This window comes from Falco rusticolus, chromosome 15 (assembly GCF_015220075.1).
Source record: "Falco rusticolus isolate bFalRus1 chromosome 15, bFalRus1.pri, whole genome shotgun sequence".
Classification (NCBI taxonomy): domain Eukaryota; kingdom Metazoa; phylum Chordata; class Aves; order Falconiformes; family Falconidae; genus Falco; species Falco rusticolus.
In genome coordinates this window covers 22,567,431-22,583,493 of record NC_051201.1, presented here as the reverse complement: position 1 = coordinate 22,583,493, position 16,063 = coordinate 22,567,431, and the positions used below count along the sequence as shown (strand labels likewise).

The 16,063-nt window shown below is 41.7% G+C and overlaps 1 protein-coding gene and 1 non-coding gene across 12 annotated transcripts in view; both read right to left on the bottom strand.

Moving 5' to 3' along the window:
• CNOT1 (CCR4-NOT transcription complex subunit 1) overlaps nucleotides 1-16,063 on the bottom strand; it is a 61,335-nt gene that overhangs the window by 30,158 nt on the left and 15,114 nt on the right. For all 11 annotated transcript variants that reach the window (XM_037408637.1, XM_037408642.1, XM_037408641.1 and 8 more), the window contains exons 9-18: nucleotides 14,435-14,561; nucleotides 14,029-14,139; nucleotides 12,696-12,866; nucleotides 12,056-12,183; nucleotides 10,835-11,075; nucleotides 8,932-9,051; nucleotides 7,819-7,941; nucleotides 7,440-7,591; nucleotides 1,873-2,023; nucleotides 332-533 (exon numbers count right to left, since the gene is read on the bottom strand). In XM_037408637.1, coding sequence (XP_037264534.1) covers nucleotides 332-533; nucleotides 1,873-2,023; nucleotides 7,440-7,591; nucleotides 7,819-7,941; nucleotides 8,932-9,051; nucleotides 10,835-11,075; nucleotides 12,056-12,183; nucleotides 12,696-12,866; nucleotides 14,029-14,139; nucleotides 14,435-14,561 — 1,526 coding nt within the window. The remainder of the gene's footprint in view (nucleotides 1-331; nucleotides 534-1,872; nucleotides 2,024-7,439; nucleotides 7,592-7,818; nucleotides 7,942-8,931; nucleotides 9,052-10,834; nucleotides 11,076-12,055; nucleotides 12,184-12,695; nucleotides 12,867-14,028; nucleotides 14,140-14,434; nucleotides 14,562-16,063) is intronic.
• Nucleotides 1,410-1,548, bottom strand: LOC119158083. The gene has a single exon (XR_005107758.1). It is a non-coding gene; the product is annotated as a small nucleolar RNA SNORA50 (small nucleolar RNA).

Sequence of the window (16,063 nt, the reverse complement as noted above, 5' to 3'; positions counted from 1 at the left end):
CTCCCAGCACTCAATTTCCAAGAACTGAGCTATATAGCTTCATAACTGCCTAATACCAAGCAGTTTTATCTCAAGTGATTCTTAATCTGTCCCAACCTAACATAACGCTGCTAAAATCTTTCAGAACACTCACCCTCTTGACTCTCAAACTTTTTACCTACTGCAGTTGCAACATTCTGCACTGCTATTTCAGCAGGAACCTAGAAGCAAGGACTGTTTAATTCCCTGCCACATGACACAGCTGTTTGTCCAGTAATCCCAGTGATGGCAGTAACACTGCCTTAGCTCCGATACATCAAAAATACAAACCACTCCATGTGGATAGCAGTACCTGGAAGCTGTGAAGAGAGTCCTCCAATGCCACTGAAACCTGTTGTCTGGTTTTGGGTGGAAAGAGGGGGGAATGCTTTTGCTGGTGACTGAGGAGTGCTGAATGCAGAGCCCAGGTTTGGAGGGAAGCCTTGCATGCTCTGGGTATGAGGAGCAGCCGAGCCACCTAGACTAAGAGATGCCATTCCTGCAAGCGAGTCGATCTGAATGAAGAAAGGAAGATTATACACAGACATCCATAAACCATGATCAAGCTGATTTTTGGCAGGTTTTGTATAAAGAAGCTACATATCAAAATATTCCTGAAAAGAGCTTTTGTGGAGTTACTTTAAATTCTGAAGTCATCCAGATCACCCCAGATTAGTTTGTCTACAGAATGCGATTTCACTTTTTCTTCTACGATCCCCAAAATCCTATTCTACCAGAGGTTTTAGAGAAAGGCTGATTATTCTATAGTCTCTAGTTAAGTAAGTGCTTGTAAGCAGCACAGATTTTTATGCTAGTTTATGCTCTGCAGTCTGCGATCTCAGACCCCACCTCAAGACTTAAAAGTTATTTAGTACCAAGCTCACAGAGTATCTTTAACTGTCTACAGGATGCCATTATGCCCGCTTTTCACAGGTAAATGCCTGAAAGCAGTCTTCGATAAAAAGCATTAAGATCTGGGTGATGAGGAGGAGGGAAGGCACAACACTGCCTGACAGAGCAGTAACTTAAGAGCTCCTGATGAGGAACAGCAGAAAACTGCTATCTGCCCAAAAGACAGCATGACTACAGACTAACATCTGCTGCTCTATTTGTTCACATCGGTTATTTGCAGCAGGTTGCCAAGATATTTGGTACATGTGACAAGCAACTTCAATAAAGCAACAATTTACAAGGAAACTGCTCTCTGTATTTAGTTCATGAACCTACTCATGTTTCAGACATTCTTAAATGCTAAACTGCCACTATTTCATGTGAAAAAAACTTGTCACCACTTTTAAATCTGCCATTGAATGTAATTGCTAGAAGCAAAACCTGTCTGTAATGGGTTGCTCCCAGAGGAGGAAGGGATGATGAGTGACAGGGAGCAACTTAAATGTACCTTGTTTTTAAGAGCATTCAGTTGAGAGCTGAAGAGCCCCAGTTCTAACAAAGTCCTTACACTCTAGCACAGCACTGTTGCTTGGCCCGTGAGGCTACAAACAAGACAGATCAGGTTCAAAGGCAGTGCTTAATTCTCAAAAGTCTTAGTAAATTTTAGCACTTTAAAAGAAACCCTCAGTTATTTTAAATAAACCAAATCTCTAACCCTCTTCAGTGCTCCCATCCTGCTATCCTTCAGTTACTTCTTACCAACATTTGTGAAATTAAAGACATTTCTGAACTACAAACCTCAGGCTTTATTCTGTAGTTACAGGTTATCTAGACATGCAAGCATAAAACTAAGGGAGCCAGATGATGTTTTACTGAGTCCTGCTGAAAAAGCTCAAACAGTGCAGCAGAACTAATGTTAAATCAACAGTAACTCCTAAAAAACGCAGCACGTTTTTTGTCTACCTGTACAGGAGAGATGGCATCCAAGCTACTAGCACTGGGTGGGCGTCCTTTTGGCATGACTCCAGGTGGTGGCTGTCTAGCCTTGTTCATGACATTACTGCAGTTAGCTACCATGGTGAGGATCGTCTCTGACAGCTCCTGAGAAACACTCCTAGAACAGAGAAGCAGGCTAGTGAGCCATATAACATGTGTGAAACCAAGGCCCCTATCTTACATGGTCTTCCTAGAGAAACTGGGGCCACATTTCACAAATAGAAGCTGTAAAACAACTCCAGCAGAAGGTACATTTTGTTATTTGCAAAACTTAGAGCACATCCCAAGAGAAATGAAAACAGAAAAATTTAACCTGTAGTTCTAAAAATTAGTCTCCAATAGTATACTCCTTTGTTTTCAGTAATTCAAGTAGTGCTTCACAGTTACCCCAGCAAGTAATGACTTATAGAAATCTGGGATATGCATCTACATCACTAACGGTCCTTGGAACAACAGACTACCTACAACAGTCTTTGTATGCTGTCATCCACATTTTGGGCTATATACAGCTCAGCCTCATAAATTAACACACACAATCACTGATGCTAACAATCCCTCATTCAAATCTGCTCCTCAGGGCTCCTTCCTGTCCTCAAGACTTCACTCATTATTATTCCCACTCTGAATCTTGTTACACATGAGGTCTCTCCAAAAGGGGAGATATAACAAGACTAAAGCTTGGGCTACACACTCAAAGGACAAAAAAGGATGAGAGGTAAATACCACCACCTGCTTCACTAAAACTCATCTGTCTGTGCACTGAAAGACATGCTTCACACACTAACATTAAACCAAAACAGAGACAGCAAACCTAACTATTCAAGATTATAATAACCAAAAGCCAACTGAAAACTGAAACTTAGGCACAAAGTCATTGCACAATCAAGAGCAGCTTGTACCTCTTTCCAAAGTATTCCATGTCTGACTGCCAGGTTCCGAAACTGGAAGGAAAGCCAGCTCTGCTGCTGACATACCTAACCACAAACATATTAACACAACACTAACATTTTCCTTTTGGAAAATACAGCCAATTATTAACAGCGTGCCTGAACTTTTTAGTTCTACCTTCTTGGGGAAGACAGCTAAAGCAGCAGATACCTTCCTGTAATGGGGCAGCTATACCAATACAGCTTTGTTGTTTTGTTAAAATGAGGAACCTCCACACAAGGCTAACTCGATTTTCACAAGCTTTTACTGCACAGCTGTTGGCATGAGGTGAAAAAGACAGAAGAACAATCCTGACAATTAAGGCAGGAAAAAAAAGTGCAGATCAGCCTTTAGCATTACAGGCTACACAGAGATAAGGGCTTCCAGTTGTTCTCCAAAGACAGTGATCCACTATGTAGTGTGGATAAAAGCTCACCCGTGACAGATGGGGGGTGGGGGAGATAGTATGGGTGAGCAGGTTTCCATACAGGGCAACAAACATTTTATCAACCATTTCCAGGGCCTCGTGTCAAAGGCCTTAGAAGCAATGGGCTTGGGGGCATGTATCAAAAAGCAATCAGAAACTTACCTTCAAAACACCCAAAGGGACTTCTGTTTTGGAAAAGTGCAACCAGACCTGAAGACCACACTCTGAGCATGGAACACTGTAGGTTCAGTATCTACAACATGTACTTGCTTACACTGCAATGCCAGAGTCTCAGAAATATCAACATTTAAATGTATGTATGACCAATTAGCAGGCAGCAGAGTTTTTTTCCTTGATGCAGGAGGCATTCCAAGATCATACAGTGCTGCCCTAACCAGGAAATGGGACTAAGGACCTAAGAGCCAAGTTCACACATTGTTACCACCCTCAGTCTTCTGCCCTCCCCTTTTGTAGCAGTTAAGACTTGCAGTCTTCATGCTTAAATATTGTAGCACACTTCAGCAAAACAAACTGCAACCTGCTGTAGATAGATAATGTCAGCCCACAACAAAGACTAATTACAGTGCTAGAATTTTGTATTTATGGTGACCAGTTACGTCACTTGTGCTTTGGAGCAATCCACTAACACTACGTCCCACCACCTAGAGAGACTGAAGGTTAACTTTGTTATCATACCAAGAGATATACTGCTGTATCAAGTACAAAACTGCAGGTTTTCACAAAAAAACTGCATTTGAGGCAAAGGTTATGAAGAAGTAGGTGGGCATGAACTGGTTGAATGGTCGCAAAGAGTTGTGGTCAACGGCTCGATGTCCAAGTGGAGACCAGTGACAAGTGGCATTCCTCAGGGGTCAGTACTGGGACTGGTGCTGTTCAATACCTTTGTTGGTAGCATGAACAGTGGGATCAAGTGCACCCTCAACTAGTCTGCTGATGACACAATGTACATGGTGCAGTTGACACGCTGAAGGGAAGGGATGCCATCCAGAGGCATCTTGACAGGACTGAGATGTGGGCTCTAGTGAACCTCACAAGGTTCAACAAGGCCAAGTACAAGGTGGTGTGTGTGGGTTGGGGCAACCCCCAGAATCAATACAGGCTGGGTGGAGAATGGATTAAGAGCAGTCCTGAGCAGAAGAGCTTGGGGATGCTAGCAGACTGAAAGCTCAACAATGTGCACTTGCAGCCCAGAAAGCTGACCAAATCCTGGGCTGCTTGCAAAGCAGTATGACCAGCAGGTCAAGGGAGGCAATTCTCCCCCTCTGCTCTGCTCTCATGAGATCCCACCTGGAATACTGCATCCAGCTCTGGAGCCCCCAACATAAGAAGGACATGGACCTGTTGAATTGAGTCCAGAGGAAGCCACAAAGATGATCAGAGGGCTGGAACACCTCTCCTGTGAAGACAGGCTGAGAGTGTTGGGGTTGTTAAGCCTGGAGAAGAGAAGGCTCCAAGGAGACCTCATAGCAGCTTTCCAGTATTTAAAGGGGGCCTACAAGAAAGCTGGAGAGGAGCTTTTTACAAGGGCATGTAGTGACAGGACAGGGGGAAATGGCTCTAAACTGGAAAAAATTAGCTATTAGGAAGAAATTCTTCACTGTGAAGGTGGTGAGGCACTGGCAGAGGTTTTCCAGAGCAGCTGTGGATGCCCCATCCCTGGAAGTGTTCAAGGCCAGAGTGCATGGGGCTTGGAACAACCTGGGCTGGGGGTTGGAACTAGATGTCTTTAAGGTCCCTTCCAACCCAAACTGTTCTACGATTTATGATTCTATGGTAACAAGCTCTTAAAGAAAAATGTCAGTATTTTCAAGTTCTATGTAAAAATATATTCAGGCATCTATCCTAATCAGTGCTATTCCCAGAAAAGAGCTATGGGATAACTACAGTAAGGTGAACTTTGGAACATAATAAGGAGGAAAAGCCAAAAACCACAGGCAGCCAGCTCTAGAGGAAAAACCGTCAGCTTAAGGGAAGCCCCAGCTTGCTGACATAAAAGTTCACCTCTTCCATAAATTTTTTTAACCCATTTTTACAGAGCAGGGAAAGGCCTTTTCATTCCCCTAGGCACAGGTAGCCAGAAGCCTCTTCCGTTCTTCAAGCAGGGACTGAGAAAGAGTGACCATGCCTCCAGCTGACACGCTTGACCTATGCTGGACACAGCTGCATGGGGAGAGGCACTGCTTGCTGCCCCTCTCAACTCACTGCAGCTCAAGAAGCAGCCTTCTCATAAGCAGTTTGTTACCAAATCACATGCTTGGTCAGCCTGTGGTGCCTGCAACCACTCTGAATTCATTTTAAGAACACAGTAATAAAAGGAGCACTTATTTCTTTTTGAAGCCTCACTGCTACACAATGCCCAACTGCGGTGCCCACCAGTGACAAACAAGCTGCACCAAAAATGAAGTGTCTCAAAACATGCAGGGTCCTGGTGGCTAAAAAAAAGTGTCTCCCATTTTGTGTCCAGGGACAAGAAATAATTACAGCCTAATTAAAGAGCAGGGTCCTAAATCAACAGATTTAAGAAACAGCAGACTTCAGCTTGTGAAGTCAAACTACCCTTCCAGGCGTATTTAATATTTACTGCGATTTTCCTTCGTGACTGAAACTTAAGCTAATCAAAGCAATTGCTTCATGAAAGAAAGCCAAGCATTTTCTTTTTAAAGCTCAAAGAGAATAAGTAATGGAAAATGACTGCAAGTAGGTCACATTCTTGCATAAAAGGGAATACAAGTAGCTATAAAAAGAAACCAAAAACAGAGAGAATTGTGCCAGTAGAGAACTAGTGGCTTTTGGAATTAATTAAATAAATATTGGTAACACATTAAGATTCAGAACACAGTGACATTAGATGCAAGTCAAGCCTACAGTTAACTATTAAACCTCTGAAATCTGGACACAGTAGCAATGCAAAATAATGAATGTAATTTAATTTGTGAACTATAGCCTCAGAAGACGCACTTTGAGTTGAAAAATAACAGCCATCTTTTCAGCCCAAGAAGTGTGCTAGACCATTATATTTCAACAGCATTTCGAAGTTTAATTGCACAGGTCCCAGCAGAAGTCAGGAGAATCCTTTCTCTCAAAATATAGGTACCTCAAATTCCCTCCCAGTTCAAATACCCATCATGACAATTCTATGTCAATACTCACTTCCTAGCATCTACATGACAGCCACAAACCATCCTGGACACCTTTAAAGATGTTGTGTCTTTCACAACAACACTGGTGAAGCTAAGGGACACAATATAGGCCTTCAATCAGGTAATGTGCAGACACACCAGCCTCTTTTGGTGTCAAAATTGAATACTCAAAACTAGCACTGTCTCCAGCTTTCAGTCTCTCTGGCACATACACCATGCTATGCTACACTTAGTTATCTTTGAAATACTGCTGTCAAAAGCAGTTAAATACCATCTTGATCTGACAGCACAGAGAAGTGACACCACAAATATTTAACAACATTCAGTCATTTTTAAGAAAATGTGAACACAGTACTTAAAAACTCATTTGTCCTTTCTGTTGTCTACCCGTCTCCTCTAGCAAATGAAACTGCTCCCTAGGACCCACACTTTTCTTCTGGACTTCAGCTAAGCAATCTGATCTGCAAGAGGCTATTTTCCACCCTTACACTACTTTGAGACTGTCTCAAATGAAGACAACATAAGTTGCACATCTAGTTTCAGTCCCAGTTACATTACAATCACCACTTACCACTTCAGCACACAAGGACTGCATTAGCCCCTTCTGCTAGGGTAGTAATCACACAGAGCCATTTGCCTAACACAATCACAAAAGCCTTTATGCAGTCACTGTTTTCCAAGATGCTGTCCCACTCTGTAGTTACACCTGTATTCCTTTCTGTGCAAATTACAGCCCTGTATTTAGTCATTAACAACCCAGGATCTCACCAAGCAGCCATCCCCCAGTTACCAAGATCACCTCACTTGTTTAATTATAAAGACAAGAACACTCAAGCTCTTGTGACCTAACTTCAGAAGCTTCAGTGCAAAATTAAACCTACTACTGAATCCACCCCTGCAAGCTTATATACTTTTGTTAACCCCATTCTCCCTGTGAAATTCCAAACCAGCTGTGACCATGTGCCAGCAAACAAGTTGCAAACAGATTACACATTCAGCATAAGCAATATAATCCTTACCCAGCACAAGCTTGCAGACATGCCAACATAGTCGCCAAGGTTTCTGGAGGAAGCTGAGCACTTTTGGGCTGATCTTTTTCTGGAGCAAGGCCACCCAGGATAGAGGGACATCTTCTCTTTAAGAAGGTCATACAGGCCTGGATGAAAGGCTCCTGAGGAAAAAATGTTATCTTAATCTCCCAAACTGCATCCAAGCCACTATTTCAAACTTGGCAATTGCACTGTGGAAACAACTGCGCTAAGCTATTATAGTTCAGTGAAAATGTACTATCAGACCATAGACACTTTCCACAACTTTAAAACTACTTATAAAATTAATGAAGTGACTTAAGTTAGTCACTGATAGAGTGCAGAAATAGAAAGAAAAATCCTGCTTTACCCCATGCTCCCGAATTTTATCTGTGAGCCATTTGTCAAGTTTGAGGTATTCCCGTCGAGAGGCAAGTGCAGCAAGGTCAATAACAAAGGCAAATGGAGTACCATTTAGCAGCATTGACAAGGCCTAAAGAAAAAAAATAATCAGAAGACTAGTAGTGAAGACACAAATATACCCTTTCTCCTTTCTTTTCCTTCTTATCCCCATATACTTTTTAGTACAGAAGTCTTGCGATCACATGCTGCTATGCTTTCTCTGTCAACGAAAAGACTGGTACTATGAGCTTCACTCACTTACAGCTTGCCCGTGAGACAAATAAGCAAGAGCTCTCATTTGAAATCATGACCCTATCTTCTTTGAAGCGACCTTGTGCTGACAGTTTTAAATTCCTCTATATGAAAACCCACCAGCAAATGGCTGAGAGCTACCAAGTCGGTATCACAGCAAAATTAATCACCAGGGTCCAGCACCTCCCTGCAAAGAGACCTCAACCCCTTCAGAGCCACTCTGAATACATTTGCTCTAAGTGTTCATCTTTGAGCACAGGAACTGCTACAACAAAACTGACTTCAAGCAGCAGTTTGCGCTCTTGCACTTTGGAGACACCCAATTATTCTGCATCTAACTTTAGGAAGCAATAAAGTCCTCAAAGAATCTTCTACATTCCCATTTCAATGGTATTCAAGTTTAAAATAGTCAAAGCCCTTCCTGGATTTACAGTCCATTCCCATAGCAAGCAGTCCTATTATACTCCTTCCCAAGTTACTTGTCAGCTAAGCCATGATAACCAGCCCTACTATGAATGCCAAGGAGAACCGCCTTTAGTTCACAACTGGAGAGGTAGAAAGCATCTGTAGTCAGACACCACAACTCAGCTGAAGAGCACTGGTTTTTCAATTTATTTTTTTTTTTTGCGGGGGGGGGGGGGGGGGGGGAGGAGGAGGTTGTTTTTTTTAAAATGAGGTACAGCAGCAACAAATGAATTCAGACATGCTTAAACAAAGTAATCCTGACTAAATTAGCCACATCTAAATTAAGCTTGGCCTTTGTTAAAAGATAAGCGAATCTGCATAAGACACCAGAGAGAAAATAACAGCAGTACTTTGAAAAACTCACCTTCAAGTCTTGCGCCACATCAAGAATACGTGACAATTTTGCCTGGTCATACTGCTCCCCTCTCATGTACCATTCTGCCATTGCATGCATGATAAGCTGACGAATTGAAGGAGACTGACCCTGAGAAGAATTAAATTAGGATAATTAGGATTTTACTTCATGCCTCTAGGACAGGGGTCCTCAAACTATGGCCCACAGGCTGGATATGGCCCCCCAGGGTCCTCAATTTGGCCCCCAGTATTTACAGAAGCCCCCCTGCCCCCACCCCGGGGGTTGGGGGGGTGGGGCGGGGAGGGGAACCAAGCAGCCATAAATGACCTCCTGCCACTTCATCCATGTGCTGGCCCCGTTTAAAAAGTTTGAGGACCCCTGCTCTAGGAAAAGGATCAACCATGTGAACATTAAATAGGATATTTGACCTCTAAAGCTTAACATGCAAACATATTTACTCTTTAACTTCAGAACTTGACTTCTGAGTTGGGTTTTTTGTGCAATAAACTATCCAGGAACTACAACTGAAAGATGTAGGATGACTATGAAAAGGATGTACATCTCTGTCTCTTTCCTACCACTGTACAGGTCTAGTTCCTCTCAACTGTACAGAAACTGCTCTTGGAACGTGCAAGTTTACAAAATGTTATGCCTGATGTGATGTCTTGAAGTGAGACCCGAAATGTCACACCTTAACATGGAAAACACAGTATCTAGCTCTTTGCTCACACAGGGGCAATTTTAAACTACAACACATTAAGATTTTGATGACAGCAAGGTTTTTGCTTAAAGACTCCCTCAGCTGGGGAAGTGAAATATCCTCAAGTTGTGGATCAGCACCATGATGGCTGCCACGTGACATTCTGTACTTTATTCTGAAGCCTGCCCTGTGGAAAAGTCACATATTCTGCCAGTTCAATACCGTATGCAGAAAGCGTATCACTTCTACCCCCCATTCTTCAATTTAAAGACTTTTGTCAGGGGAAAAAAAAAACAAACATTCATAGTACTTCAGCTAGAAAACAGCCATAATTTTGCAGTGAATGTAGACCGAGACTTAAGAGGTAAAGCTTCTTATCAACTCTACTGCATTTGAACAAGGCAAGATATTTCCTAATGCATTCTCCTACCCCAGAGACTTCCTCTGCTGTTAAGTTTCCTCTTATGACTCTTACTTGCTTAACTACCAGTGGACACAATGACAAAGGCCATACCAAAAGGGCAATACATAAAAGCCTACCTGTTTGTCCACTGAAAGCATGGGATTTGCACGCATAATTACCCTGTCTCTGCATGGAAGCTCTCTGTGTAAAGGGTAGCAGCCAGTCCCAAGTGTTCAGGAAACACCCTAGAGGCTCCTAAAACTTACACTGTAAGTAGCTTCTTTATACATGGAATAGTTTCTATCTTTTAGCAGAGTACTTTGGTTTAAACCGCCTCATCTCTTACTGCTTCAGGTTTCTACACTTCAAAAAGTGTAAATTTGAGAGTTTGGGGAGGGGGGTGGCGTCTACTGTTCTGAGAGTGGAGGGGGTTGTTACTGTTGTGAGCATTTGGTGTTCTTTTGTTTTCAAAAAAAAAAAAAAAATCAAACTTTGGTTAAAACTGGAAGGAAAAAAAAACAAGTCAAGTTTGACTTTGGTCTCTCTACTTCTCCAGGAATATTTTCTCAGTGAACATGATTTCTTTGCTCTGAATATATTTCCACAAAGAAAATCAAATCACAACAGTTTGCTTCAGACAGGGATGAGATAACTCATACTATTTCCGATAAGCCACTGCTAATTTACCCCTTTGGTTTTAAATTACCCAGTTCACAAACCAATATAAGCATTGTTTTAACTGTTCAACCCACTTAACAAGCTTTCAGTTCCATGAACAAACTACAGGCACACTTATTAAAAATACTTACCTGCCCATGCCATGCATAGTGCAAAATGATAGCAGAGTTGGGATGGTTGCCAAGGAAAATTGGCATGAGCGTGGAGATGAGTTCATGGCGCAAGGTATGCCAGGACGTGTTGATCTGCAGTAAGGCCAATACCAACATATCTGGGCAATGCTTGATAGGAAAACTGAAGAGCTGCTTGACCTGCTCATACTGTCCCACTTCTGCCAGTCGTAACAGAGATTCAATCAAATCCAGGCTCTTCCTAACAAAAGGAAAAAAACCAAATAGAAACAACCCCCCAGAAGTTACAAAGTAGTTGGCTTACAGGATCCTGGATTCACACATTTTGCAGCAACAACTGAAAGACTACATATAGAGCAATGCCTACTGCAAACAACCGGTCCCCGCAGCTCTTACCACATACAATTAAGCCTACAAGACCATTACAACTTTTTTTTAAAAAAAAACACCATTTAAGAGCTTTTTCTGATTTTGTTAGGGAAGAGAGAGAATTGAAAGCTGATGCTGGAAAAAATCAGCTTGAGGTGGGTCACTTTGATAACTTGGCTTGAAACATACTTCCAGAAATGGAATACACCTTTCAAAACACCTGAGGTTCCCACCTGTGAAACTTAGTGAATATATTCTACTTGTTTTGTCTGCCTTACAGACAAGTAATCATTGCCACCTCCCCCAATTTACCCATTATCCTCCATCTTCCCATTCACTATTTTGGGCCATACAGTGGAAATAGAAGTAAATACCTTCACTGAAATCAGCTACAGAGCTGCATCAGAAGGGGTGTAAAGGTCAGCTTGAAGTCAAACTAGTCAGCTTTATGCAATAACGCAGCAATAGCTGTATAAATTTACTATTTAAATCCCAGGATTCCTTTCATACAAGTAGAGGAAGTTTTTCTAAGGTCATCCTGGGAAAGATAAATTTAAATTCATACCTCCAAGCTCACAGTATCTGCCAAAATACATCAGCAGAAATTCTCCAGACAACCAGAAGACTCCAATAAAAGCAAGAACTGGCAGTACCTTTTCAGGTATTATGGAAGTACACAGGATTTTCTGATATGAGAGTTTTCACTGATCAAACACGGAACAAATACTAATGGCTGATCTATTGGGATGTACACACAGCTACAAAGAAATCTGGTTGCATAAAGACAAAGCCACATTTGACTACACAAGCAAGTTAACTCTAGGTACAAAAAGAAGTTGAGAGCAGGTTTACCATGTAGCAATTTCTCGATTGTCATCCTCCGGTGGTGCTTTCAGGATGTCTGTGGCAACAGTATGACAAGGGTAGTCAGCAAAACAGAAGATGTCGGGGTTTATGAGGGAATGTTGAATGAAAGAGAGCTGGAATAAAAGACATTAGAAGTAGTTTAGATATTTGGAGTTTGAGGTTCCTTCCACTTTATTAACTGCCACATTTCTGAGAATGACATAAATCAAAGCCAAGATGAGCCAAGATTTACTATCAATGTGTTTTACATAACTGATCATCTCACACATTTCCTCCCTGGATTTCCGGAAGTGACAGACACACACATGCTGAGGGTACTTGTTTGCACAAAGCTGTAGCCTTTTTGTGCAACCAGGTAAAAACAGTTCTACAGTCAGCTGCATCACCCATCAGAACTCTGCCAAAACCAGGTGTTGCCACACACATACAGCAAGTGACCATCTCCTCCCAAACAATGCAGACCCCGTTCAATTAACGGGCTGTACTTCAACATACCCGAGGCCTGTGCCTTACAGGCCAAGTTCTCAAGTGGGACTTGTCTAAAAATTCATGTCACAAATCCACATTTGGAATTCAAGAAATTCAGGAAATTTGCAAGATGCAACAGAAATGCTGGTAAACCTACCTGGCCCTCCGCGTGCTTCCAAGGTCTGTATATGGCATTAACTGGAAAAACTTCCATGCCCAGCCCTCTCTGGATGCCAAACACTACAATATGCAGGCCCTTGCTGTCACGAATCTGAAATCCCGGATGGTCCAATTCATAGGTTACTACTTTGAAGTCCAGGCTAGGATTCTGCAATCAGAAAACCAAGAGTAGTCATCCATCAACATTACTATCTTCAGTACTGTCTTGTAAGAACCCCTATTCATCAGTATTTTAACCAGCTTCACATTCACCTGACTTGTAGTTGAAAGCAAGGTTTTTGTTTTAACAGAACCAGGATTTAGACAGCTGTGTGAACTTGATGCAAGTTAATGTTTGAAACTAGCCTGTGAGACTGCACTTCCCCCAGCACTACAGGCAGTAGCTATCTATCCTTCCAAACATTTGACTAACAAGCCTTCAAAAACAAAAAAAAACCACCCCAACACATAGCTCCTTTCTTAGCATGCTGACTCAATTCTTTTGTAGGCTTCCATACAACTTCCAACAGAAGGCAGAAGGGTCTGACCTGCTGGCAAGAACAACTTGCTTTTCCTTTTGTAAAATGTACACTGCAAGTACTTGCAAAGCATCTATTAGACTTGCAGATATTTCACAAGGATGAGGGAGCTTGGAGGGAACTATGGGCCACCATGGAACACAGACCACTCATTTCAGAGATAGCTGAGCAAAGGTAGTTATGTGTTCCAAGGCTTATAAAAACAACACAGTGAGTCCTGCACAGATTAGAAGGAACATATAAGAAAAAAAATCACCCAATATAAGGCAGGCAAAAGAAACTGTACTCATGTTTCACTGAGTTAATTACAAAAATTGCTGCTTTAAGTGGTGGAAAGATTTTCCATTTCTGAAGCATCATCATATGCAAAAAGCATTTCGTTTTGGAATCAATAGCTACAAAAATATTTTGTTTAATTTTCATCATTAATGCCTACAGTGAGCAGCTTTTCAAAACAAGGTGCCTGACGCACAAAACTTTCCACTGTCAGAAATAATTTCAAACACAAAAATGCTCAGAGAACGAATGCTGGAGTATGTGGGAGCAGTGTGGAATAAAAACTCAAGTTGCACCCAAGTTAGCCATTCAGGCAGCTTTTAATTCCCACAATTCCTCAGAATTTTCTTGTTCATGAGGAAAAACACTAATCATTTAAGTATAGCAGTGCTATCACTTTAGTGAGATTCAAAGCCATTCAGACTGCTAGGAGCTTAAAAAGATTAATACACTCATTGAGATATGCTCTTCTTCCAGATACTCCACATAAAAGACCACGACACTCACGAAACTTACCAGCTCTTTAAGAACATCAATTAAGACCTCCACATTCCAGGTATGGGCTTGTGCTCCATCACTTTTATCTTTCCCGTCACTCCAAATCCCACTGCCAGGAGCCGAAATAGACTGCAAGTTAAATACACTCAATCAAATACTAGTTAAAAATAAAGCAGCCTCAAAAGCCACTAGCTACAGAACTAGCTACACCAAGCAGAAGTTCAGACCAGTAGACCAGTCAGACCAGTAATGACACCAGTTGCACACTTTGAGAATCCTTCATTCAGGAGTGTACTACAGAATTTACAGCAGAGTAAGTGTTGAAAGATAAACACAATTCTTAAATTACGACAGGCTAGCATTTCAACTCCTTATTTTCTGCCAATTAAAACATATCTAATGCCCACCCCGGTAGGCCACTCACTTGTAATGGAATACCATCCGTCAACCCCGAATGAGTTCGAGCCATCATCCCCAAAACCCTGGCAACCTGGGCAGCCGTGACTTCCCGAACACCAAACTGCATGATTATGTTGCGACATTCTTCGACACTAAGATGCAACAGAACAGAGAGATCTTAATACAAAAACAGGCTTCACTGTGGCACAAGATAAGACAGAGACCAAAACAAGAACTGAGACTACAGCTGGGACAGCACACAGATTGCTGGGAGAAACTAACTGCAGACTGTAAAATATGACCATTCACTCAACTTCAGTTATGTTCATCAAATGATCCAACATAACAAAGTTCCAGGACAAGCAAGAGAAATCCAGTAGAAAGCGCATGCAATTATTTCCATGAAACATACTGTGCCACCTATTCAGTTCAAAGCTAGATCTACTTAAGCAACAGTGAGAGACATTTCACAGGCTACGCTCTGTCAAAGTAAAAGCACAGGGTAAGTTTAGCACTGTTCTCTGTTAAAAGCACTTCCACATATTGACCTGTGATACAGAGCTTCAAAGACTGACATTTTCTGCCAGCTAAAAGTGAATAAAGGCCTTGACAATGCACATTTCAAAACGATGACGTGCACTGTTCAAAAGGTGAAAGTATGCCTTTTAGCCTGATGCAAGCCACAGTGTCTCTGATTAAGGTCACCAGCAAAAACATTCAAGGAGCCAAAAGAGCAAAGAATGAGCATATGCTTAAGTTTCAATTTTAGAACTGAAGGCCTGTTTTGCAGTTTTCCCTTTCATTTTGTTAACACTTCATAATTAGGCAAACAAGATTTATACAGCATCAGTATAGATATAAACGATGTTTTATTAACAGGCACATCTTAACAGAGGGAATAACTTTCAGTATCTTCCAACACATTTATATTGTGCATCTCCTTACTCCACTGTTGAAACAGAAACTTGTGTTAGCATCTTTGATATTTGATCACCTCCCCAAAGTAGTCAACAGTCTTCTTTTAAAATACAGAATTGTTTACTTCTCTTAGCTTATGCTTAATACATCTTCTTTTTAAAAAAGAACCAACACATTAGGTTCATACTGAGGGCTAAAGAATAAGGCCTGCCTCAAAACCAGCCACATGCTTGCAGGCTCCTGTAACACTATCCTAAATCCTTAAAAACTGCATTCAAAAACTGAGCTGGATTTGTGCAGGTAAGTGCAGACAGCAAATAAACAGCAAGAAGCAACTTTAATATATGCAAATGTATTCCTCAACAGACAGCTTCTGACTCAAGTCTAGCTTCATCTTCCACTCTGCTAGTAACTATTTCAATTCACACAAGTGTATAAACAAATAGCCCATGTAATACAGTACTTGTGCTGGGTGCTATAAGCAAGATCTTTAGTCTGCTGCTCCCCCAACCCCATACAGCTCTACAGCTGACAGCCCGTTCACGTGGCTCCAGCAAGTCGAGTTAACAGAGCTGCCCATCTAACATTTCAGAGTAGGGGCAGTGAGCAAGCATATGGAACACTGCTGAAGACGTGGGTAATGCATGTCTATGAATGCATACACAAACCCAGGATGCGTTTAAGACAGCTGTATTTTTACCAAAACAAGCCTAAGCAGGCGATGACTGACACAGCT